This window comes from Neovison vison, chromosome 13 (assembly GCF_020171115.1).
Source record: "Neovison vison isolate M4711 chromosome 13, ASM_NN_V1, whole genome shotgun sequence".
NCBI lineage: Eukaryota > Metazoa > Chordata > Mammalia > Carnivora > Mustelidae > Neogale > Neogale vison.
In genome coordinates, this window is record NC_058103.1 from 70,307,614 (window position 1) to 70,334,864 (window position 27,251).

General features: G+C 33.6%; 1 protein-coding gene across 4 annotated transcripts in view; it reads left to right on the forward strand.

The window, feature by feature from the left end:
* The first annotated feature begins 3,890 nt into the window (after positions 1-3,890).
* Positions 3,891-27,251, forward strand: part of NOVA1 (NOVA alternative splicing regulator 1) — a 149,879-nt gene continuing 126,518 nt past the window's right edge. For all 4 annotated transcript variants that reach the window (XM_044229602.1, XM_044229605.1, XM_044229603.1 and 1 more), the window contains exons 1-2: positions 3,891-4,144; positions 5,883-6,026. In XM_044229602.1, coding sequence (XP_044085537.1) covers positions 4,009-4,144; positions 5,883-6,026 — 280 coding nt within the window. In that variant the 5' untranslated portion in view covers positions 3,891-4,008. The remainder of the gene's footprint in view (positions 4,145-5,882; positions 6,027-27,251) is intronic.

The window sequence follows — 27,251 nt, forward strand, 5'->3', positions numbered from 1 at the left end:
AGACCAAGGATTTTGTTCTTCAGATTAATAAAATTTTCTATCAGAGTTGCTTATGTTCATAACTCATCAAGTAAGCAAGGAAGCCCACACATTCTCTTGTATCTTATGGTGTTAGAAAATATTATTAAATCTGCACTGCCAATTGCTTGGTTAATTAAAATAAAGTATTTCTTTTCAGAGAATTAAAAGGTCAAATATTTCTATTACATTTTTCAAAAAGTTCATTCAAACAGTTTATTTGTATCATAAGAGGTATAGCATACTATAAATTGGGAAATGATTTTAAAATTTTTTTCAGTTTTATTAGAATAGATAAAACGTTTATGTCTATTTAATCAGAATGATAGAGGTACACATAGTGTGAAATGGAGAAGTATGCTTTTTTAAAAAATAATAAAACATAATAGAGAATGGAGAATAAATTGTACTCTCTGATAATCTTCATTGACCAAATCAGATCATAGCTAACTGACCCTTAGATGTCTGACCAGGTCTTAAGATAGTCTCTGAAATTCCTGGCATATCAGAGTTAAATAAATTATTGGTAAGCATGCTATCCACATTTAAAATCATACCTTCTGCTCCTAGGCCCCATGGAATGGTAGGTAGTATTTAAATAGTAAGTCTGAAGAAGGAAATAAGAGAAGGGTCAAATAAAAATACAGTGTCTTCTCTCAGGAAGCTTATGTCTCAGTAAGGCAATTTAACTTAGAAAGCTCATTTTCAATTTAACTTATACATGGCAATGACAGATATTTTCTAAAATATTTTAGAAATATTTTTAGAAATTTCTTAACATCAGTTTCCAACTCTCAGGCTTACCCCAATTCAGAAATACTTTATGCTGAATACTTTTGTCCAAGCTTTAATACAATACAGATTTGAACTATCTTCGTTTTTGAATTATCTTTGTCCCTGGTCTTTTACTGTTTTAAAATAATTTAGTAGCAAATCCTAGCCCTCTTCTAATTTTTCATTTGAAAACATCCTTGCATATTTTTGGTACACTTCACAGAACACTTTGATTACACAATGTCTGCCATCAGCTTTTTCTATCTTGACTACCACATACTTATTCCAAACCCTGATTTTCTTTCATCACAGCTCCCTTGTGTTGTTGTTGTTGTTGTTGTTTTTAAATCCAATTCCGTGTATAAATCCTCTTTATTTTGGTCATGAAGGCCATATCATCATATATCAGATAGAATTCTGGACTTTTTAAAGGTTTACAGACCTTTACCAATATGTACTAACTTACCGGCTTTCCCTTTCTTTGAGGTCTCAGCATATCTTCTTCTCTGACTTGAGGAAAAGTATTTTTCATACTCCAGATGAACTTTTATTCCCAAGCCAAATGTTATTGTTTTCCCCTTGTTCAGTGGACTTTAATCTGTCTTTCATCACTTAAAAAGCGCCAGAAATCCCAGTACCTCCTAGATGTTCCCTGCAATAAAGGATGCTATGAGAAAGGTTAGTATTCTTTTCCATTCCTTTCCCTGTCAGGAATTAAATTTTATTCTATTCTCTTTGGTTATTGCCTCAGATATCCAGGTATTCTTGGTTAGAATATCAAGGAATTACAGTTAAATTCTTTATGATGCTTGCTTTTACTGAAGCTATCATTCAGGTTGAAGTGCTATAGTGAAAAGTCCGAGGAAGGAGCATCTTTGTTCTAGAAACCGAGCAACTATGTTTATACCTTTTCACATCTTAAAATACATTTAACATCTTACATTATCTCATTTGACTCATAAGACCTATGGGAGGTAGAGTTTCAGTCCCTGTTTTAAGTGCAAAGGAGATGAAACTCTAGTGTACTGCAGCATTCAAGAGGGCAGACTTTGGAATCGGGAAGACTTGAGTTTGAATTATTGGGACAATATTTATACCTATGTGACTGAATTATTAATATTGCTAAACCTAAACTGCCTCATAAAATAGGGACAGTAATAACTATACGATATACTACACATAAAGAGCACCACATGTAAAATGGATTGCTTGGCACATGGCAAGCACTTAATAAATAGTCAACATGTTAAAGGATTTTCCCTACACTTTTAGAACATGACTGCAAGGACTTCAAACCAAGATTTCGGGCTCCGAAGCCCATGTTTCCATTATCTCTAACTGCTAGCACCCTGACTAATTAAACAACTAACTTGGTAGATGACCTTGAGAAAATACTTCACTGAATGAGTTTAGTGATCTGTCAGCTGAGTCTTTTCAGACTTTCAGAGTCTATCGTAGCTGTTATTCTTTTTCCGTAGCGTTGTACACTTGAGGTTCAGACACCCTATATATCCAAGATCTATATAGTCATAAGCCGTGCACATTGCAAGTAGTTTAATTACTATATTCATACTTTCTTCAATAATTAGTTTTGCGTACACTCATTCAGCTGTTGCCTGCCTTTAGTCTGCCTCTTAGCGCCTCGTGAAGGGAAGACCCATATACCTAGCTTTATTTATATCCTTGCTTGTTCCCGAAAGGATTAAAGGCAGCGAGTAACACTGTAAGTTCCCTAACGATGTTACACTGTACCACTAATGAATACTCTTTTGATGAAAACCCGTAGAAAACCGCCGATGAGTTGAGATGCTGTCTTTTACCTAACTCTTAAAAATAAAAACTAATGTACCTAGCTAGTAGTCCTGGAAGCATAAAGTTAAAGGTTCTTCCTTCAGCCTTGACGCTGTCTCCCCCGTTGTCAACGGTCACTCGAATGCCCTTCTCAGACTAGCCAAAACTGTCGCCGCTCCAGCCCCGGCTTCACCGGGATCCCACCCCGCCCCTTCATTCCCTCTCATACCTAAGTTTCCTGATTGGGAAGGGGCCTGGAGAGCCTTTCTCACATTCCCATTTTATTGGCTAGCATGACTGTCAGTAATCTCTGCTTCCCGCCTTCTAGCCTAGCGCGTTTCTTAGACCCCTTGGTTTCTGCGACAAGCCGCTTACGTTTGCCTGAGCCGTGTTGCCGGGACCGGCGACCTTTCACCCCTCCCTTCCCACAGGAGCACCCCAGCCTCCATCCCCGGCGCGCACCCCCGGGCACGCGCTTAGCCCGCGCACACACACGCACGCGCGTACACACTCTCACACACACCCTCCCCCGCCTCCGGCGGGGCCCCCTCCGCCCCCGCAGGCTGAGGCATCAGCGCTGGGAGGCGGCAGCGGCGGCGGCGGCGGCGGCGCTGCTGAGAGGCAGGGACCCGAGCGCGAAGTGTGTGGGAGTCTACGAACTCAACCCCTCTCTACCCTCCCCTCGCAGCCATCCCCCTCCCTCCCCGCCAGCCCCCCCTACAAGCGGGAGAAATAATGAGCGAGACCGGGCGGCAGCAGCAGCATCGCCGAGCAGCCCAGGCAACGGCAGAACCGCTCCGGCAGCGGCGGCGGCGGCAGCACCAGCAGCGGGAGCGAGCGCAGCGCTAGCGCGGCGCGGGGATCGCCGCGCTCCTTCCCGGCTCCTGCCCTCCTCCGCCGCTCGCTCCTCTCTCCGCATCCACCTCCTTCCCCTCCTCCTGCTCATTCACTCTTTCCCTCACTCTCCCCTCCTCCTCGGCTTCTCCCCGCGCCCCGCCAGCCCTCGCGCTCTCCCACTCCCTCTGCCCGTCCTCCCCGCTCCCCTCCTCCCGCTCATTCACTCGCCCCTCTCCCTTCACTCTCTCCCCCTCTCTCCTTTCTTCTCCTTCTTTCACCCTCCGTCTCTCACACCCCCTCCATTCCCCTGTCTCCTTTCTGACACTGCACTGCAGCTGCTCCTCAGCCCTGCCCCCTCCCCAGTGAGAACAAACCAGCAACATAGCTTTTTTTTCCTAAAGAGATTTCTATTGATCCGATAAAAAAAAAAAAAACTCAAGAAACCCCAAACGCAAAAAAAAAAAAAAAAAGAAAAGAAAAGAAAGAAAGAAAGAAAGAAAAGAAAAAAAAAGAAAGAAAAGAAAGAAAAAAAAAAGCCAAAACAAAAGGGAGAACCTTCTCCCCGTAGCAGCGGCAGGAACTGCAAACATGATGGCGGCAGCTCCCATCCAGCAGAACGGGACCCACACTGGGGTTCCCATAGACCTGGACCCGCCGGACTCGCGGAAAAGGCCGCTGGAAGCCCCCCCTGAAGCCGGCAGCACCAAGAGGACCAATACGGGCGGTGGGTATCGCTTCCACCTCCCCGCTGGCCCCATCCCCCGCCGCCCGCCCCTGCCTCCCTCCCTCCCGCCGGCCTCCCTCCCTCCCGCGGCCCGGACACCTCTAGCCCGAACCCGGCGGCTCCCGCGCCCCTGCCCCGCGCCCCCTCCCCTGCACCTGCCCGGCACCTCGCCGTCCCGGACACATTTCCATTTCTCTGTTTATCATTCATCAAAATGGCGACCGGTTTTTCGGAATAGACCTATCTTTCCATTTAATCGGTCTAAAGACTGACCATTTAAATATCCTAGACCTGGGCAAGGGGGTCCGTTAAAGAGGAGGAGGATGACCCCCGAGTGAGGTGATGGCCGCCCGAAGATGCGCGCTGCATTTAACAGTCTGATAAAATAAATAAATAAATGGCACTTGGGTAGCGGATAGCAAATGATTGGGGCACCGGAGAGTTTTCCTCTCTTCGTCCCCTTGCTTTGGGCCACAAGTAGTATGCAAAATCTTGATGAGTGCATGCTCTTACCGCACTTATATTGTCGTTGCAAATATCTCATTGATTTGTCTTCAGAGGTGTGCATACGAGGGTGGGGGTGTCTGGTACTCTGACTTGTTAGTTTAACATCCTGCGCTTCCTGGGAAGATGAGTTATAACGGGACCGCTATCGCTTCTTCATTTGCACTGGAGTCATCTTAACAATGCACCCAATGCATCGAGGCAGAGGTGAATTTATCTACAGCATGTACATTAGAGACGGATGGGGGTCTTGGAATGGCACACCCGCAAAATTTGGAACGTTTATTCACATAAGGAAGCTGGATTTACCGGGGTGTTTCCTATTTAAGACTAGATCAGTTTGTCGGAAATTAAAGTTTATGGAGTTGGCTTTATTTTCTAAAACATTTCATTTCACTCTTTCTTGGTTCATCCACCCCCTCTGCTTTAAAAACTGTGGCTATTTTGGAGAAGTAACATAATCTGTTTGGTCACTTTTAAGTGTGTTTGATATAAATGACTCCTAAGCTTTTTAGTATTGGCAGAATTCTTCTTAAGGTCCTTTAATTAATGAGCTTAAACGAGATCATGGTAGACTAAGAAGTGCTAAAGAAATACACCAGTATTAGTTAGATTTGCCAGTTCACATCACTTTGAGTTATTTCCTGGCAGTTATTACAGGCTTGGAATACACCCTACAGTTTGGGTGGATTATTTGGTAGGAGAAATGTTTGTTTTGCATACTTTAAGTAGGATATAGTCAATGGCTAATTGTAGTCCTTAGGTGTTTGCTAATGTCAAACAAATATAGCTCATCACTATTTACAGTCCTTTTATTTATTTATATTGGAATATGTTAAGCAAAGGTTTGTCATCATATAAATCTCTGAAGTTTTGTTAAAGGGTCAGTTCATTTCATTTTACCATAGTAACCACAGATAGAATTGGAAGTCTTCCATGTTTGGAATAACAACTGGAATTTAGTCATCAGTTTCTACAGTGCTGCAAAATGATAGAACATGTTTAGTTTTTAATTCCAAGTTTGAAAGTATAAATCCTACAAAATGGGAAACATTTTGTATCTCTTTATTTTTCTTTGTAATTAGCTTATTTTTGTTCTTCAAAAATTTAACCCCATATTTCCTGCAGCTGTATGCCCAATGTTTTAATTGCTGTTTTCCCTCTTGAGGGTGGAGAGGGGATACAAAGTTTGAAATTATCATGTTAACCAAGTATATTTCTTTGCATTTTTCAGAAGACGGCCAGTATTTTCTAAAGGTTCTCATACCTAGTTATGCTGCTGGATCTATAATTGGGAAGGGAGGACAGACAATTGTTCAGTTGCAAAAAGAAACTGGAGCCACCATCAAGCTGTCTAAGTCCAAAGATTTTTACCCAGGTAGGTGCAATGGTGAAGAGATTGTTTGATAAATCCCCAAGGAAAAAAAAGGAGAAGATCTACCTGTGCTGTATGTTGTATTGAAAGAAATTCTTAATAGTATGACTTTATTTATATATTGTATTTGTGGAAAATTTTAAAGTATATTTCTACTGTTGGTGTTATGTTTTGTTTCAGTAATTGATATACTGTGTCTGATTTAGAACAATTATGAGATGAATCTTTTGGGTATTTCTAAATACTTCTTTCTAATTAGGAAAAAACTCTGAAATTTAAAGATAGAAACATGGACAGCTGGCATCAGGAAATAGGGTTCTTTTGAAGTTTTCAGACATCATTGTAATGACAATTAGTCTAGAGTGAATTCAGAAGAGGGGGTAGGAAGGCTTCTTAAAGAATGGACCATTTACTTCTAAATCCATTATGTACCTCTTTCTGCTTCACTGCTTTGTTTGTTGGCCCTGGAGTGAAGTAAAGAGGACAAGTGCTGCCTCTTCAGATTTTTAAAATACTGCGTTTTTAATGTAATTGTGATAAGGAAATATATTGTTATGTAAGAAGTAAAGTAATACTTCAAAATTTGTGTTATGAACAGCTGTATTAGATTAAAATATGTTAACAGTTGTGTGGTACTGTAACCTGCTGGAAAATGGCAAGTTTCCTAGGTGGTATAATTTTTTTTGTACTTTTCAGTGTGTGTTTTTTATTTCGAGTGTTATATAGTTCTGCGTGTTTTAGCTTTTTCTTTTTTATTATTTTGCTACTTAGTGTAAGGGTTTTAAGTTTAACTAGAAAATCCGCATAATTGAATAGTATATCTCTTAGGTAAAACATTAACTGATTTGCTTTTACCCAGGTGTAGCTTCTGCCTTTTTTGTTTGTTTGTTTTTGGTTATTTTGTCTTTATGGCCATAAAAAATATTTACTCACTGCTGAGGGGACTGATAATGCCTTTTTTTTTTTTCCTGGTAGAAAAGAAAAGCTTATTTGCTTTCAATGATCTAATTTCAGTAAGAGTTCTTTAATAGAGGATTTCTTTTTCATAGCCAATTGATTGGTGGTAGAAAATGAACTATTATGCTAGATAAGGTTTTAGAATGGTCGACAGTATCATTTAGTTATACAAATTAAACGTAGTATATTTGGTAAACACTACAAATAGTGAACTAAAATGTAATGTATTAGATATGCTGCCCTTCGAAAGTTTGCTCCTGTGAGTGTAGTTTTGTAGATGGCTTTCCTTGTCTCTGAAACTTTCCTTATGCATTAAGAAAGTTTACTAACATATTCACATTTATGTGTTTAAAAGGTATATTATGATGAAAAAAATCAATGTGGAATTGTGAAAACCTTTTACAAATAAAAGCACTCAAAAGAGCTTGATTGCAGAATTAATAACGTGATAGTTCTAGGAAAAGAGCTGCAATGGTAAATTAAATTCACTGTCAATAGATGAAAATGAAATAGCTTTTTTGCATTAAACATGAGGTGGTATCAGATGTGCAGGGATGTTACAGAAAATTGGTGTTTATCAAGGATATTCCAAATAGTAAATTAAATGCCTTTTCATTTGAATATAGTTTATTTTCAGTGGGTTGGAAAGGGTGCACCAAGAATTAGATCTTTTGTTTTTAGTCCACTTAGTTATGCATATTTTTCTTATTACATTGAAATTGCTTATTTTATTTATAGTTAGTTCTGAGACGTGTTATTCATATACAGCAAGAATATCCGTTGGAAAAAATGGAAAACTGGAATGCGTTGAACAAAATTTTGTATGTGTAGTGACGTAACCTAATCAAATGTGATTTGAAATGTCTGGATAAAAGAAGGCATATACGCTCTGCCTGTAACAGGTGGAAACCAAGCACACACTGGAATCAATTTTAAGGATAAAATAAAGGCTTGTAATTAATAAGAAGCCATATTAATTCTAAACACTTTTTTATTTAAATATGATATTAACTAGGTTATTACCTGTTCAGACAGATACATCTCTCTTCTTCTGATAGACTTCAATTTTAATAGTTTTTCTGTTCACACTTGACCACAAGCCTGTGGAATTATCTAAGGTCCTGGTATTCTTCAAATAGAGCTACTTTCAACTTCTCGTACTCAGAGATATTTAAGCAATACTTACCTGCTCATCTCAGACAAAGTAAATTATAGAACTGTGATTCATATCGCCGAGTTATAAGGACTTTCTTGTAGGATTATGCAGTAATTTATTTGGAAGCCCATTTTTGTGTTTCATTTGTGTATTTATGACACCTATTTGATGAGAATGAGTATGTTGATGTTTATTTCATGAAGAAATTTTGTTTCTCATTTGGTAAGACAGTTTATTTGGGGAAAAGTATACTTCAGTTGTATAACCTAGTGGATTTTCTCAAATTACCTAAGTTTTGAAACAGAATGTAATTGTATTCCAAAGGTTTAGTTAACATATTGATGTATCTAAGACAGATTTCCTTTAGGATGTATAATGCAGAGTACAGTCACACTTTGGGGCTATTTTAATAAATTTCAACTCAAATGTATGTCCATTGTTTTTATTGTAGCCAATATAGTCTACTCATATTTATCACATTTGTCTGTTTTTTATGTTTTTTTTTGTTTGTTTTGTACTTAGCTGTGTCTTTAAAATATTTTAAGCAACCTTGTTTTTTTGAGTAATTTTAATACTTATGGTTGAAATCTAGAAAATATTTCATGCACATTAATTGGTATGATTTAGAATTTGTAGAACTGTATTTTATACTGTGTATTTCAATATGTCAGCATAAATAAAATAATTTGGGGAAATTCTGTGGTGAGGATTGTTAAGTGCATTTTTAAATTACTGTGATCAGAAAGAAAAGATCTACGAGTGGACATGCTTTATTTTTTGCTGTGCTTTGTAACTCATTTTATCTTTTCAAAAATCTAAATCTTACAGAATACTACTTATTACCTGTGATTTATGAATATATCTTTTTTTCTTACTTGATTAAAACAGCTTATTTATTTGTATATCTTTTTTACAAATAGGTTGCCTAAAGTTGTTGCCTTGTAGTAAAAAACAGCTTTCTCGTTTTGGGGAATATATTAATGAATGCATTTTCAGAATGGTAATAGTGTTCTCTTATTCTTTTATTTGGCATCTGAAGGTGTGTTTAGTTTTCATTAATAGATAGATTGATTTTATTTATTATAAATAATACATGGTTCAGGTAGATAATCCAAAAAACTTATTGAATACATTATTGGTTGGGAATTGTAAAGGGTTTATAAAATGTATTTTTTCATATGTGTTTTAGGTTTTAGAACATTTCATAATGTACCTATTGTTATTCCATTATGTGACAGTAGAGATATTCATTATATCAAACAGAAATAATTCACTGTAATCTTAGCATATATTCATCTGTATCTTACACTGTTTCCATATTCATGGTTATAAAACTGGATCACAGTTGATGTAAAGCATTTACTTTTATGATCCGTAAGTTAAAATTTGAACTTATATTTCTAGATTTATTATATCATAATCTTAGCATTGTCCAACTTGGGTGATTTTTTTTTTTTAATCACAAGCTGTTTATGTGGTAAAATTTTAAAACTCATGAAAAAGCAGACTGTAACTCAAATACCCAACACCGCCTTAATTTTGACATGGGAAGAATTCAGTGGCCCCCTTAACCTTTAGGCTCAGGACCGTATAGCATAAGACTGATCATTTTTTTGGGAAATCAGATGAGTTGATAAAGTTTTAAAATAGATCACTTCTTTTTTTTATATTGTTGAAGGACGAGTATTACAATACTGGTGGTACAACAGGAATATTTTAGTTACAGCTTTTAAAAGTTGCAGTCTAAACACTTTGATCTAGATGCCAAGCTTCTTCGAAATTTATTTATATATATTTTAAGGCAAAATTAGTAGATAAATAGAGTTGTAAAAAGGAAAAATAAAGTAGTATAATTTCTAGTATTGAGTTTAATACGATGGTTATCATTACACTGTATTATACCTTTGATTTTAGTGTGATCAAAGAGTTGCTGACACAGAATGTGTCTTCCTTTAAATCTTAAACTTGTAATATTTGTCACATTACCTGTTGTTGTGGGTTACTTTATATTTTGTCTCTTTATACCCTTAGTTGGTGGAGGAACCATAATCTTTCACTTAGACATCAATGTCTCTGAAAATTTACTGTTTTTTTTAATATTTTGTTTCTCATTTGAAGCAATAGGAAATCTTAACATATGAAGGAATGTTACTGGCATAGCACAATCTATGTTAAAATTGTCAACTCCAAAAGATACAATTTTGATACTTAATCATGTAAGCAAATATTTTGTACCATGGGACTTTTAGAAAAATTGAATTAGCATTAGAAATCTTAGGTTTTCAATTTACTTGATTCTTTTTTATTTCATTCTGATGTTGTATCTTCTATCATTGACTTAGTAAGTTGTGGAACATTATTTACACTGTTGGTATTTTCATGAATTATAATGTACAATGTCACTTTGATATTTGCTATTTCAAGCCTTCTGGATTTTGGAAAAATAGCTCATTTAAATTTGTGACGTTGTGAGGAAATTCAATACATCTAACAACATTGCCTTGCAAATATCCTCCCTAAAGATTTCAGGAATAGATTAGAAAGAGTGAACACAATTGGTGAAATAGTTCAGTATTCAAATATGAGAGATGTTTTGTGTAATATACAAGAGGAAAAACAATCTGTGTCTTGGGAACTCTAAGGAGTATGTGGTGTCACTAAAAACCTGAGCAATAAACCACCCATTGAAAACTTGGTATTTTATAGCTATTTTGTTTTGTTTTGTTTTGCTCTGGCTTAAGAGAAATTTTAAACTTTTCAATAACACGAATAACACTTATTGAACACAATCACACCACTTGTTACCTAAAATTCAGTACCTAATAAACTACTTTTTACCATGGAATTTAGTTTTAGTTGTTTTCAGTTTAGTGGAGCTGTTTTAACCCACTTTTATGAGCAAGTGCAGCTTTTTAAAATAAAATTGGGGGGACAAGGGTGGGAGATTTATGCTTGATTGCCATCTCATTTCCATCTTTGGATACAGCTCTAGCATAAAGTTAAACAACATCTGCAGAGATCTGACTGACAAACATCTCTCTGGGACTCATCATTGCAGCCTGCAGCAGGTGCATTCAGCTTGCAGTCCTTTCCAAAAGGAGGTTAGTTTGTTCTAACATTTATCAGTAGACCAGTGGGAGCAAGTGACTAGAGAGAAGAGGTTGGTTGTCACTTGTCCAGTGCTGGAATACTACAGGTAATTGGACTGGACTGGTGGGAACCGCAGCAGTGTGTGTCTCACATTGCACTGCAGCTGCTATGGAGCTTAATTAACCTGACCCTCAGAGACTGAAGTGTCATGGTATAAAACACAACATGCAAGAAATGAAGCAGTACTTTTCAGTACTTCCTGATGCTTGGGTTGGTGAAATTTCCATTTTCTTCATCTTGTTCTTAAAAGATATGGCATCGGCTTTCCTACTTTTTTATATGGAGATATTTGAAACTAATATGATTTCTATGAATGTGTTAGAATACACACACACATACACACAAATGATGTTTGTATAGAAATAGAAAGAAAACAATCTTAAGTCAGCAGTATCTAAATTTCCCTGTTCCACAAGTACATTTTCAAACATGAGTGAGAAAAAAATAAATGGAAGTACACTGTAATTTTTTATTAGTGTTACCGTAGCTTAACATGTGTTTATTCTTATATGAGAAATAATCCATGTAAAATTAAGTTGTATCTTTAAAGCATGTTAGAGGCAAGCAAACTCTGCCGAATCCTTTGAAGTATTTCAACAAACAAGACAGCTATAGCATAAACACTCTAAAAAAATTAATCTGTCGTGTATTTCTCGTTTTAAATTTCTTAATCTATTTGAAAGACTGACTTCAGTATGCTTCCAAGACATACATAGAAGTTTTGTATGTCTTCTAATAGTGTTTCCACTTACTGTAGGGGTCTTATAACAGTGCTATTTTATTAATTGCCCTTGAAGGAAACTAATTCCTAGCAGAAAAATGTCTTTATATTAAATCTGGGAAGGTGCTATACTATTTTAAAATAGTTCTTAATTTAAAAGTATTATTTGGAATCTTGTGAAGGAGTTTTGTAGTTTTGACTTTCTTTTTTACTAATTTGAATTTTTTGGTCTTTATTGAATATAACCTGTCAATTACCAAAGAGTAATTAAGTTCTGGAGTTTGTACAGGTTTTTTTTTGCGGCCTATATGCTTTTCTTGAAAGAATTTTTACCATTATTGCCAGTAACTATTTGATTCTGAAGTTACTCTTTGCAAGAAGTCTGTTAAACCTTATTTTAATTAAATTATGAATAGTTAATAATTTACTGGTAATTACAGTAATCCTGGGAAATGAGATTAAAATAATCATCTCTGAAAGTTAAGAGAATCATTCCCGTACTTTTAAACATTTTTCATTTTTGACACCTTGAATAATTATTTTCTTATCAATTCTTATCAATATAGAAATGATTCTTCACAATTCCATAAACATACTGCACTGTCATTTTTAAATTTTTGATAAAATAATTGAATGAAAATAAACATTTAAGACTAGAAAGTACAAAAAAGGAATATTATATACACTGACAAACTTTATGTACACTGACAAACTTTCTGAGATATTTTCAATATTCCCTGAGTTTCAATCTACTATATGGATATCCTTTTCCATAACAAAACTTGATCATGAAAACACATCATAGCTACACTCCATCATTGATCTTTTGCTGCTTCCTGCAGGGCCTGTCATAGCATCGTTGACAGGACCAGATGAAAAATGAAATCAGTATCTTGAGTTTTTTAACAGCAAAATGATGCAGGTAAGATTATTTGGTGTGGAAAATAAAACTTTTTTTTTAAACCATTCTTAAACTAATTTTATTTAATAATTGATATTTAAAATTAAAGTATTTTTTCTCTTTTCAAGACCTGTGTCCTACTGATGTTCAGTGGATTTGTAATTTACAATGAATTGTATTCTGAACTCATTAATTTTTAAAATTGTAGACTATAGTGTTTTTTTACTTTCCTTGTAAAATTGAACCACCTTTTGAGGTTTTGAGGAATGATTTTTCTGTTTTAAAGGTTTTTGAGAACAGTTTTCCACTGAAGATTCCATAATTCCTTTGCAGGAGAAATTTTCACATAATGTCATAATGTACTTATTAATTAAATAGGCCTTCAAATCCTGTATTCCCTGTAGGATATAATAAATGCTCTCAGTTGATTCAATTTTAAAAATCATTCTTATCTTAAAGAAGAAAGTTGTTTTCATTTAAACTGTTAATATTTTGCTGCTCTAGGAATTAGATTCAGTGACTTTTTTTAAGATCTGTAATTTGGGGGAAGGGCAGAAAGAAAGGAATTGGGGTACATTTTGTTAACACTGAACATAGTGGGAACATAGTATAAGTTTTTTTTTTTATATATTACTAAATATTTTAGAAGAATTATAACTTTTCAATTTTGGTTATATTCACTCTTGAAATAATGTTTTTGAAGGAGTTAGTATTAGAAGCAATTGAGTTTACTTGGAGATTGTTCATTCACATATTTAGTCTTAATCTTTATATAACTGTGCTTTTATTTTTCTAAGACTATGTTTTTGTTTTAAAGTCATGGAAGTGCTTTTTAAAAAATACTGGTGTGAAATCTGTCTGGGAGCTTTTTCTTGTTAATTATTATGTGTATTTATCAGATGCTTCCTATGAGCACAGGTGTAGGCAGCTCTTTGCTCGTCAAGACTTAGAGATATTACAAAGCATCTTTTTCTTTGTTAAAGGAATATGGGCATGTTTTACTTTTCCCTAAAAAGTTGTGCTTTAATTGTTGCTGTCTTCTTAAGTTTTAAGTTTTTCCCTGTTATATGGCATCTCTGTCAAAGTCTCAATAAGGACACTTAGAAGTAGCAAAGAGGCTTTCCATTTGAAGAGATTGGAAAAATCATGGACTTGAGGAACTAGATGAAAAAAATGGGTAGTAGATTTGATCTCTTCCAGAATCCCTAAAACTGTTGAGAAAACCAAGATACCAGGAGATTAAGTGATGTAACTTAATCCTGTAATTTTAAATATGTTTTCTGAATTTGGGGTACAATTTTAATAGGTAATCCATTCTCTTCTTGTTTTGCTCCACTGTTCTTTTCCTACCTCCCTTTTTGGTATGACCCTCGGAGGAAATAGAGCTTTACTTTTTCCTAGTTTTAAAATGAATGTGCCCCCTCCCCCATTTTGAAAAATAAGTTGAAAGCTCATTACGTATTTTAGGACAATTTTTATTGATGATTTACTGTACTGTAGGGCCAAAGTCAGGTTCTCTTTATCATTATCATACATTTAAAAAAAAAAAAGGATATGATAGATTATATTTGTTTAGAATGTAGCCTGGTCATTTTCTGGTTTTCCATAATTATAGCTTGAAAATGTCAGTATTTTCAGAGTGATTTGATTTCTGCACTTCGTTATTTTTTTTCATTTACAAAGTTTGTTTTCTCTTTCTTTCTTTTTTTTTTTTTTCTTTTCTTTTTTTACTTTTCTTGCTTCCATTGTTCCTTAGCTCAGTTTTTAAAAATTTCTTTATTTTGGTTTAACAGATTATTGACCTTAATTTTTAAAAAATGAGTATACTTTCTAATTCAAATTCTGTTTTCAAGGACATATGTATTTTCCATATTTTTTATGACTTCTATAAAAATTTCCTTATGTATTACTTATTTGCCTGGGTATTCATAACTGTTGGTTTAAAAAGGACAAAATATTATGGTTAAAAAATATGCAATAGGCTAGTTGTAAGGCAGTCTAAGTAAAAATGAAGATATACAATAGTTATTAATTTTAAAATGTTACCATTTTCTCTTTTTTTAAATTCATTTCACTAAATTGGTCTGCTTCTCAGTTAATTAGAGTTCTGATGATGTTTGCATTATATTGTAAATTTACGGACTACTTTTTAACATAATTATAAAAGTACTTAATGTGATTTCTGAGGATATATTTTTCTTCACAGCTTTAAAGTTCAACAAAAATCTTTTGTGATAGTCGTTACTTACATTGATTTACTAAGCTCCATTGGTGTGAAGGAACTTATGTCATCCTTCATGCCTGTTGCTGTATGTTCAGTCTACAGCTCAGTGCTGTAAAGATAGGTGGTAATTAAATTTAAATGAATGTATGTATGAATGAATTAATGACTGATTTGAGGCTTCTTCTGTGACGTGCTCGTGCAATATCAATACAATGGTTGGAGAAGGCATTTTGTTTTTAGTTTTTCATTGTATTTCTAATTTACCTTAATTGGGGGGTGGTGTGAATATATAAAGTCTGTATTTTAGATAAGTGAACTAATAATGAGTTTAAATATTGAAACAAACCAGAAATGGTCATAGAATTGTTAAAACAAGTATGGGCCAGGTATTAAGGAAGAAGAGTGTAATGTGAAAAAGGAGTTTTGCTTTGTATTTAGTGTATTGGGAAACTCAAAATCCAGTATTGTGGAGAATATGTCAAGCCACCAACAATGAAGATTACTTTTAAAATATTCTGACTTAAGCAACATGAGCTTAATTAATATTTAGTAATCTTTGATTTTCAGGGTATTTCAAGAAAAGTCATCAGCCAGCAGACTGTTCCTTACTTGTACAAGTAGCCAAATGGCCGTAAATAAACTATAATGTAACATAACTGTAAAATCTTATAATGTAGGTATTTCAGAATACTCTTAGCAATAAAAATAATTCATGTTGCCTAAGTCAGAATAAATATAACTAAAGTTACATAATTAAAAATACGATAAATAAATGTTTTATTTTTAATGTATTTTAATGTCTTTTCCCCCACCTGTAGTGGTGAAGTTAACATGTATGAATATATTGTGATTTTAGAAGCTGGGCTATTTAATTTTCTTATTTGTGAAGGAAAAAAGTATATACAGCTGCATAGTAGCTTAGATTTTGATTGACTTGAATATCAAAGTATTAGTATGTGTTGCTTTATTTGAAACTAGAATTTTAGGAAAGTTACTAAATTCAGGCTTCTTTAGTCTTTTAATACTTTTAAAACACTTTTTAAGCAGTTAAAATTTAGAGAAATGCACAAAATATTAATGCCCTGTATTAGTACATTGAGTTCTGCTGCAATAAACCAATGAAAACATCTAAGATTTGGTAGATAAACCTATTTAGTCTTATGTTTAGTCCCCTACATTTTTATAAATTCTATTTTTTTAAAAGCTGGTGGAGAACAGTTAAAATAACTCTATTGTAGTGTTTCTTTGCCTGGCTGCTTCCCCTGCTACTACCATGGCCAGATTTTAATATTTTGTTCAATGTTTATCTGCACCTTTTGGGTTAGAACTAGGCATACAATGCTCTGAAGATCTTATTCTCAAGCAAGGAAGCAATAAGAAACAAGAGATGTAAATACCTGGTTATAAAAAGGTTTAATAAATGTGTAATGATAGAATTGTGTCTTGAAGTTGAAACTCTATCTGTGACCAGATCTTAAGAGGAGAGGGTAGACTTCAAAGAAGACTTCAGAGAGGAGGGGTGTTTTGAGGGTTGGCTTTAATTGGCTGGATGGACAAGAGTAGAAGGTCATTTGAGGCTGAGAGACAAAATATATATCCATGTAGATATGAAAAATTCCTTTTATATTCAGGGGTCCAAAAGTAGTTTGGTATTACTGGGTTAAAAAGTGGATATTTGGGGGCGGGGGAGGGGTGGATGGGGATAAGAAGATACTATAGATATTTGTACAGATAAGATAAATTGTATTACGTGTGAAAAAGATAAAAGTTTGATTGAAAAATACTCAACTTAGATACATTTATTAGTAAGAATTATTTTAAAGAAGAAATATGTGTTGCATCTATAATATGACTGGCAGTGGTACTGTAATTAAAATTTATGTACCTATTTGTTTAAATGTAAACAGTGATTCTTGTATTTTGGAGAAGGATTACTTTAATTATCTATAAGTAGGGCAAGCAATAGGTTGAGGAGTATGACTTTCAGCTTAGGCAATATAAGTAGAATTAAAAAGAAGATTAATTTGTTTAGGAAGGAAAAGACTAAGGGAAAGGTGAGGCAAGTAGGAATTCAGAAAAAAGGAGACATTAAGAAATATGATTGTTGTCTTTTATGAAGCGATTATGTGCCAAGGGTAGAAGAAAAAAGGTATAGGGACCTAGTGAAGGACAATTGCCAGTGAAGAATGTTGCTGTATTCAGGACTAGTATGAATAGAAATCCGGTTTTGACGTTTGTTCACTTTGACGTATCTTGTCTGTGCAGGTGCATTTGAAGTTAGTGACTTGAATGGCTTCTTTTACTGGTTTACTTTTGAATCATAGCAGTTTAGAATCCTATATCTGATAAAACTTTTCTCATTTCTTAAACTACATGAATATGTAGGCCTTTTTAGCTCTCTTGGCATGTGAACAGATGTATTCACTATTAATCTGATAAAAATTTGTGATTTACACAATGTATACTTTTATTTAATGTGTGAATTTGATGTCATTGGAACACTAAAGTTTTGATATGTGAGAGAGCATTGGTATGCATCAGGTCAATGAAAATGAAAATTGAAACTTCTTATTCATTGTTAGTGGATTCTCTGTTATGTAATTATTTTATTTAGAATTTCATTTGATTATTGAGATTAAACAGGATTCTCCATCATTGATAAATATTTATTTCATATAGGAATCAGTCTTTTTTTTTTTAAGATTTTATTTATTTATTTGACAGAGAGGGAGGGAGGGAACACAAGCAGGGGGAATGGAAGAAGGAGAAGGAGCCTCCCTGCTGAGCAATACAAAGGTAGACGCTTAACGGCTGAGCCACCCAGGCGCCCATATAGGAATCAGTCTTAATCCATAGTCTATCAAAATCAGATTAATTTTAAAAAGGCTGAAAAATATGGCACTGTTTTTCCATTTAGAAAATGAGATTAAAAATCTATCTAGCATTTTATACTGATTTGTGAAATTATTGGCTAGTTGTGTAGAGAAACATTTAAAAATTGAACAGCTGAAGTGACATTAAGCACCAGATGGGAATTTGAAATAAAAATATTCACTGTGTAATCTTTATTTAAGTGCTATTCATAATTCAATAATACCAGTTGTGTAACTCAAAGTTGAATTCAATACAAAAAGGAAGCACAAGTGAAGTCTCATAGCCTTCAAACTGATGTGCATATCATGGTATGATAGGACTCATTCTTAAAAGGGATAAATAATATAGGTAAGACAGCTGCATACATTTTTTTTTTTGCAGAGGCAGTATAATTCTCTTTGAGAAAAATTTTGAAGAAATTTTGGGTTTGTGAATTGTTTCAAAGTAGTGTTTATTTAAATTTAACATCTTTTATGAATTCTGCCTTTAAAATGATTCTCTATTTTGTATTTACTTACATCTTCTATACTAGAAATTTCCAATCAGATTTTCTTTATGGTAATAATTTAAATTTCTTCTGAAGACTATACCTATTTTGTTTAAGAAAAGGTATGTTCTTCTGGAAGCTTTATCACATTTTTAGCTACACTGGTGTATTTGACATCTTGTTTAAGAACTAGAATGACTCTGGATATGAAAACACAAACTGTGATAATAAGCTAGATATGCCATATGTGGCAGTTTAGGTTGGCATATATCTCAAATGCCATGTTTAATGTACTGTATTACTAAGATTAGTAATTTTACAGTGGAAGGCTGCTACTTTTATTGTACAGTTTCATGCTGGTGGGCTTAGAATGCTGATAGACTCTTTACTTGGTAAATCCCTATTTTCAGCCCTTGTGAAAGTCTTTTCACTGTTAAAATGATCTACATGGGATCTGTGTTAGTAACTTTCTGAAGTTTATGAAAGTTAATGGAAATATTGCAAATAGTATGTAGTTTGACAGATGATTATGAATGTGAATAGCTATCCTTATGTTGTATTTTGTTAAAGAATAATAATGCTATATGACAAAAAATGGTTTAGTAAAATAAATAGTTAAGAATCGAAAACAGTGTTTTTGTTTTTAGGAAATGTACATATGTTGATAGAGAAGGTTTGAGGTTCTCTAGAGTCTTGGCAGTGAAGCTATTTGAAAGAAACCGCAATAACTATTGCCCCTTTATGACAAAATACCCAACTTTCAAATATTATTACAGCTTTTCTGAACATAATGTTTTTATTTGATTTTTTAAAAAATTGATTTTATCAGATTTTTCTCAAGGCCATTTCACATAATTTAGCAGACTGCATTAAAAACAAGTAGAAACTGCAATGTGATGGGGATAATTTAAATTTAGAGAGATAAATAATATAGGTAAAGAATATGTACATTTTTTGGCCACTCAAAATATGCAGGACAAATGCAGTTCTGCTTGAGGAAAATTTTAAGTTGGGGAAATGTTTCAAGTAACAGTTATCTAAATGCAGTATCTTTTAAAGTGCCTGGCTCTGAATTTCTTTATGTGAGTATTTAAACTCTCTCTATTATCATTAATGGGAATAACGTAATAGCTAAAACTTATTTAATAAAAGTAAGTAGTACATAAAAGTAGTTTGTTAATCATGGCTTAGTTAGATCTTACATTCTATCTCTTATTTCAATTCTTAAAATCTCAGGGTAGGTTCCTGTTTTTAGCAAGAATTTTTGTCACTGTTTTATAGTTCAGGAAAAATAAGATGGTGAAACTTAAAATGATTTGTGATGTAACAAGTTAATGAGGAACCTGTTTGTCTGGGTTTGTTCTGTAACTTTTTACATCATATTACTTACAAGCTTGAGTTCAGAAATACAGTATTCAAAATTTAGGTAAGAGTCACCCAACTGCCACATTGGTTCATCACTGGGAAATAACATATTTTTGATGACATAATAATTTTCCCTGTTCATCTAATAGGAAAATCATAAAATTTGAATTTTGCCATCAAAAAAAACTGTAATCAGCAAAATAGAGACATAAAAACATGTTTTCGGGGGGCACCTGGTTGGCTCAGATGGTTAAACATCTGCCTTTGGCTCAGGTCATGATCTCCAGGTCCTGGACTCAAGCTCCACATCTGGTTCCCAGCTCAGCGGGTATTCTACTTCTTCTCCCTCTGCCTCTCCCCCTGCTTGTGCTTTCTCTGTCTCTGTCTGTATCTCTCTCAAATGAATAAATTAAAAGAAGATAAAACTCCACAGGTTTTCTATCCTGACGAGACCTCTGTAAACATTGAATTTTTATATATTTTATGTACTTCTCCATCTACTCATTTATATAAGATCTTTAATATAGTTTGAAATTTCACTTTATCTATGAGAGTATTTATGTGAAGTTATATAATTCTTAGTTTAGCACTTTTTAAATCACATAACCAACACAGAGAACATAGGAACATTGGAAGGTGTAGTCAAATAACTATGACAGTAGTTACTATAATCAAAATTTTTGTGAGGAAAATATGTTTTGGACATCACATAGTGAAGTTTATTAAGAAATTATCAAATCAGTTCAGTGCTTTTTAATGCTTTCTGGGTATGTAGGGTGGAGACCCCAAGGGAACATGTGGTAGAAGAACAGAGTTTGTATCTGGTCTCTGACACTATAGCTGTATGATTTTTGTCAAATCATTTAATATTCTTGTACCTATAATTTTCTCTAGTTTTCTCATCTGTGTGATGGAGATATTAGTACCCCTCATATGATTATAAGATTTTGGTCCAGGCACCACAAAAGGGAAGATGTAAAAGTATGTCACATATTACTTGACATAATAAACATTTATGATTATCTTTTTAAATCTCTTCCTTCCCATGTTTGTTACATTTGATAACACTAAACATACAGCAGATATTTTCATGTAAAATAAATTACAAAAATTGTTTTCATAATAACTTATTAAAATGCAAGCAATACAGAGAAAGTTAAAGCTAATTTCTCATCCCACTCTTTTAAGATAATTAATATAAATAATTTGGTATATATTCATTTAGACTTTATAAATGATTTTTTATATTTTTATACATTCAATTAAATTTTTATATATATTCAGTTTTTACACTTTCATATTTTAAGAGATAATTACAAGTGATATTCATTGCTACATATAGGAATGAGTTTTTAAACATCACTTCTGTTAATTAATAGAATATAGAATTTCTAAATACTCTGTTAGTTTCCTTCTATTTGTGACTGTGTTGGTATTTTATGTGAATTCTTTTATATGCATAGCTTAAAAACGTGTTCTATGATACCCCTGAAGATACACAGAGCTTTATTGTTTGTTTTTTACCCATATCACTGACCTGAAAACTAAGGATATGAATTTATATTGAAGCATATCAAAATCTCATATAAAGCACATAGGCTTCTTTGTATTTAAGGCTCTTGAAAATTAACACAATTTGTTAATCTCTCCTGTCTTCATCTTTGCACAAATATAAAACATTTAAAATATTGATCAGAGCTTTAATAAGAAATTAAGTAGTATATAGAATATTAAATATTTCTGTCATGATTTTTTCAAGATATCAAGACTTCTGAAAATCCTTTCCCTATTAATCAAAAAGATAGTCATAGTGTATTAAATGATGAAGCTAGGTGTTTAATAATATAGGTGAAAATTCATAAGACTTATTTTTCAGCTTTTTTTTAAGCTTAAAAATTGTTTTGTTTCTATAAAACACTTTAGTTCATGTTCCGTCAACTTCCATGAATGACCCAATAAAATTTAGTGGTATAGTTTTACTTAGAGTGTGTTTTGGGGTCATGGTTTATTACTTTCCATTTCTTAACAAGTATTCATATTTTCCATGATTCATCACAAAATTCTTCATTGCCATTATGGCGAAAAATTTTTTATGATATGTCTATTTTGTTGTAATCGGTATATAAATTTAATGTATTAAAATGCCTATATTAAATATTTAAGATTTATTTAATGCCATAGCAAGAACAACTGTAGATCCGATATTTTTGTGTGTGAATGCACCTTTAAGGACAATAATGTAATTAAAATCATACTGATTCTTATTGCTTTGTGGGAAATATAAAATCTTAGTGAATATCTGCCATAGTATAGAGTAAATTCAATTTTATATTTAGAATATTACACCTTTGAATATGTAAGAATATTAAATGTTTTAGGAAAAGATAAAGTGAGAAACTTTTCTAAAGGTCATTTAATTCCAGAATAATTAAATATTGTGGGCCTAATCTTTAGAGTGATGGGTTTATTCTTAGATACTTAGGACATGTAGAGATATTCAGAGTGTTTAAAGTCTGATTAGATTGAGAGTAATACTGAATGTTGGCAGTTTATAGAAGAGGAAGCTGAATTAGTGTAGGGTAGAGATGACTGAGGCTTATCTTTAATTATATTAGCGTACAGTTTTGGAAATTAGAGAAATTTGAGATGGTTGTGAAAGCTGAAAATAGCACAACTTCCTTGTCATTTAGAACATTTTCACTCTTCTTTGGAACTAGGCAGCAGGCTACATAATATATGATGAATTTAAGTATTAAATGCGAAATTTCCTCTGTTATCCTGAGTGATGATCTGATGTCCTGTGTAACTGAGAAAATAAAGGTAATTAAAAGAAATTTCATGAGCTCCTACTGCCAGTTACAGTACAATACATCAGTTCCTACATAGTCTGTATTTTCTCTTATTCTGATAAACTGTCCTCGCACCTAGCAAAGGCTAATCCTCCACTTTTATTCTAGATTTCATTCCCTCATAGCTATTCAGGCATGTTTTAGCAATTCTTTTCCTTTCTTACATTATCGCTATACCAGTCAACAGCTGTTGACAGCGATCACTGTCTTTGAAGCATTTAATTTTGCTTCCAGCACACCTCTGCCTCACTGATTGCAGCCTCAAATTTCCTTGGCTGTTTTCTTCTTCTTTTCCTGAGCTCAGTCCTTGGATTGCTCTCTTCTTTTTTCTATACATATTTACTCCCTTGGTGATCCTATTCAGTGTCATGGCTTCAAATAACCACGACTACCAAATGTTTATATCCATTTTGGACCTTTCACCTGATCTATAGACTAGTGATGTAGTTACCTACTTGATATCACTTGAATGTCTAATAAATATGTTAAAATTAAATGCTCTCCTTTTTCAAATACCTAAATTTAGTTCTCCCACTATCTTCTCCCTCTTAATTACAACTTCATCCTTACAGTTTCTAAGGCCAAAAATCTTGGAGTCATCTTTCATTTTCTTTCTTTCTGTCAAACTTCACATTTAATCCATTCTAATTTTGTTCAATATATGAAAGCCAACAACACATATTAGAAACACAAACAAATGTTGCAAAAACGCATTCTGCTCTGATTAGCCAGGATATGGATACTCTAAAAATCTCCAAACTCTGGAGATTGGCAGAAAGTAGCCAGTCCCAATTACTAGGTTAACCAGACTGAAATTGTTTTTAATTTCAAAAGATAAAGCAATGGGAAATCTAGATTCATGTTTCATTTTTTGTTACAGGGAAGTCTGTAGGAAAGAATCTGAATTCTAAGGAATATCAGTATCAGTATATCCATTATAGTAGCATAAATATATACCTGCAAAAATTGATTTTCAAAGAATAAATATGAAGCAGTAGAATTAAGAAAACTCTAAATAATTCCAGTTCACTGGATTGTATCAAATAGAAATGTATTGATCCTTGAGGGCACAGTTAGCTTAAAATGCAAACTGTTAGGTGGCATATATACACATTGTGAATGTATACTGAACTACTTGGAATCTTGTGCTAAATCAAAATTTCATCTTTTTTGATGGTTGTACATTAAATCGTACACCTAAATAATAAATTATCTTAGTGGTAATTGTTTTTCTATAAAATATTTTGAGATACCTTTATGCTTGTCAACTGGGAATTTCCTCATTTTACTGTCCATGAAAAATTATTCTAGTTAATGGACTTCATTTCTCTTTCTAATTTAAATCAATTAGTTTTTCCTTTACTATTTTGTGTTTTTTTGTTGTTGTTGTTCTGAACTAAGTTATTAAAAGAAATTGCATTATTTCACATACAAGGAGAAAAAATAATTGAGTTTTTATAGCACCAATATATTTTTAATGAATAATTATGTAATAACAATTTTGACTTATTTTCTAATTATACATTTCATTGGTATGTCTTAATGGCAAAAGATACTTGATCTATGGAAATAATCTGCCAGAATAAAGCAAAATCAATCTGGATACCTGTAAAATATATAGATGATTCAGTAGAGGAAGTTGTTTAGCTGTTGTAAAAAAGGAAAACCGGTGGATTACAGGGGCAAGGACGTGTCTATGCAGTTGATTTCATTTTTAAATTGAGCATTAAAATTTAATTTTGTGACTCAAAATTATATCTTAAGATTTATGACTTAAAACATTTTATTTTGGCATGCATATTAATTACATGTTTCTTTCTTAAATCATCCCTTTTAGTGTTCATTTATGTGCGATGTGAGTTTGCACATCATTCTTACATACTATTTTGGAAATACCTATATTATGCTATTTTCATACAGCTGATGGGGATTTTATACAGGTTTTTCCTGATTCAAAAATCCCATTTTTGGGGCACCTGGGTGGCTCAGTGGGTTAAAGCCTCTGCCTTCAGCTCAGGTCATGATCCCAGGGTCCTGGGATTGAACCCCGCATTGGGCTCTCTGCTCAGCGGGAAGCCTGCTTCTACCTCTCTCTCTGCCTGCCTCTCTGCCTACTTGTGATCTCTATCTGTCAAATGAATAAATAAAATCTTTAAAAAAAAAAACCCATTTTCTTTTTACCATATCCTTTCATAATGTCAAAAAATCCTTTCAATGAAAGCAACTTTCCTGTAGTTGAGTTGTTTTTAAAGTTTTTTTAATTGAAATTTTATTTTTAAAGTGTTATTGCATGATCAGCTTCAACATACTCAGATCATGCTTTTAATTTTCATCCTTGCAAAATAGTTTTGAGGTTTGTCTCAGTATTGTGCAAATAAAGCATATTTAGACTATGGTTATGGTCATATTTATTAAGTTATATATGATGAGTAGGAAGTATAACGAATTTTAACATAATTCCTGATTCATAATTTTTCATATTATTTCTTTAAATTTGGTGTTAACTAAGTTAAAGATCTAAAGATTTATTTATTTATCCATGTGTTTAAGTAACAAATGTTTATTAAGTGTAGATTATGTAGAGGACATTTTGTTATGTACAGATATAATTAAGACTAGATCTCTTCTCAAGAGAGAAGATACACAGTGAAGCTGGAGTGTCAGGAAAGGACTAGAGGGCATCTTAGTCTATCAAATAATTTGGACTTTTATTTATTTTAAATCAGATTACGTACAATGTGTTAAAACAGCGTTGTAAATCACTAGTTATTACATATTCAAACCTACACTGATGATCAGAACTCCAAAATGGTAGGGGTATTTGCAGTTTTCAGAGAATTATTTAGTTAGAATTTACCTAGAAGGTACTTGATAATACAGTTAGGATTTTTTAATATAAAAAGACATTTTGTTTGGAGTAGCTGGTTAACTCAAAAATTTTGAAATTATTAAGTAACTATTTTCTGATAACACTTTTCAGTTTTAAGTAGCCACTATTCCTGTGGCTGGCTTAGTTTAAAGCTGGAATCCAAAATTGTTTGCTGCAAAATACAGTTTTATATTAAGACTGTTAAAGAGAAGGATGTGTGTGAAAACTAACAGAATGAAATGATTTGAAATTAAAACTGGATGACATTTCCAAGGAAGCAATGAATGTGCTACACTCTACACTAATCATTATCATTGCTGTTCTACCTTTTCCAATTTTATGGTATCCATTTCTGTTCTTGAAAATCTTTAAAAACGTGCAATCCTTGTTTTCTTGAACTGTCAGTATTTAAGATATAAGTGATGTAGGGGCACCTGGGTGGCTCAGTGGGTTAAAGCCTCTGCCTTCAGCTCAGGTCATGATTCCAGGGTCCTGGGATCGAGACCCGCATCGGGCTCTCTGCTTGGCAGGGAGCCTGCTCCCCCGCTACCCCCCACCCCACACCGCCTCTCTCTCTGCCTGCTTCTCTGCCTACTTGTGATCTCTGCCTGTCAAATAAATAAATAAAATCTTTAAAAAGAACAAAAAAGATATCAGTGATGTAGCTTAGCCTCATACTTTTATTGTCATCCACTTTATGTACTTTTGCTCTGGAGTTGCTGAGCATCCCTACATAAAAGACTAAAATTGGAACAATTAATTTCTCCTATTCAGTCTAACGTATTTCCAGTTGAAGCCAACTCTTGTTTTTATCCTTTCAGCTATCTCTGTTTAGTTTTCTATCCTGTGCCTACTTTTCAAACTTTTCATTTTTGTCAACCTAGAAATTCATCCCAGCACCTTCCTACTCTGTAGATGAACTTGCTTCAGGTTCCTTAGATCATCTTCAAGGACTTCCATCAGCTTCTTTTATACTTCTTATTACCCTATAACTTTGCCTTTAATCTTTGCCTGCACTTACCTCTTGAGAGGGAATTCTCTCTTCATCTGTGAGGCTGTATTTTATCCCGTTTCTTTTCGCCTTTTTTAGACTCTTGTTATATTATCTCATTCTTTGGATCTTTTTATTTTTTCATTAGATCCTTCTTTCTGACTTAGAAATATGCTCAGTTCTTATTTATCTTAAATTATAGAAGACTAAATCCTTTCTTTGATTCTGGTAATTCTCTTATGATTACTGCTTCCCTCCCCTCTGCAGATTTCTTGAAAGCATAATCTGTATGTTGAGTTTCAGTTTCCTCAGCATTGTGCTGCTCCTGAAGTTACTCAGTTCTCTTAAAATTGTGTTATCTCTTGGTTCTTTGACTCACTGGACTAACTTTTTCAGTCATCTAGTCATCACTCTCTTAATCTAGTTAAGGGACCCTTCTTTTGTGCTCAGGAAGCATTCTGTACTTCTCATGTTCATTGTAATTGCAATGTTGTCTAGCTCTAGTAGATTACTAGTTCAATGATAATATGATCATATCACCTTTATTTAAAGTTTTTCCCTAATATTTTAACATGGGTTCTTAAGTGAAAGTGTAGTTTCTTTCATGTGATATAGAGATCATTTCCTTGTTCTGCAACACCACGGGGGTCAAGGTACTCCCAAAAGAGGAACTGTCTGACCTTA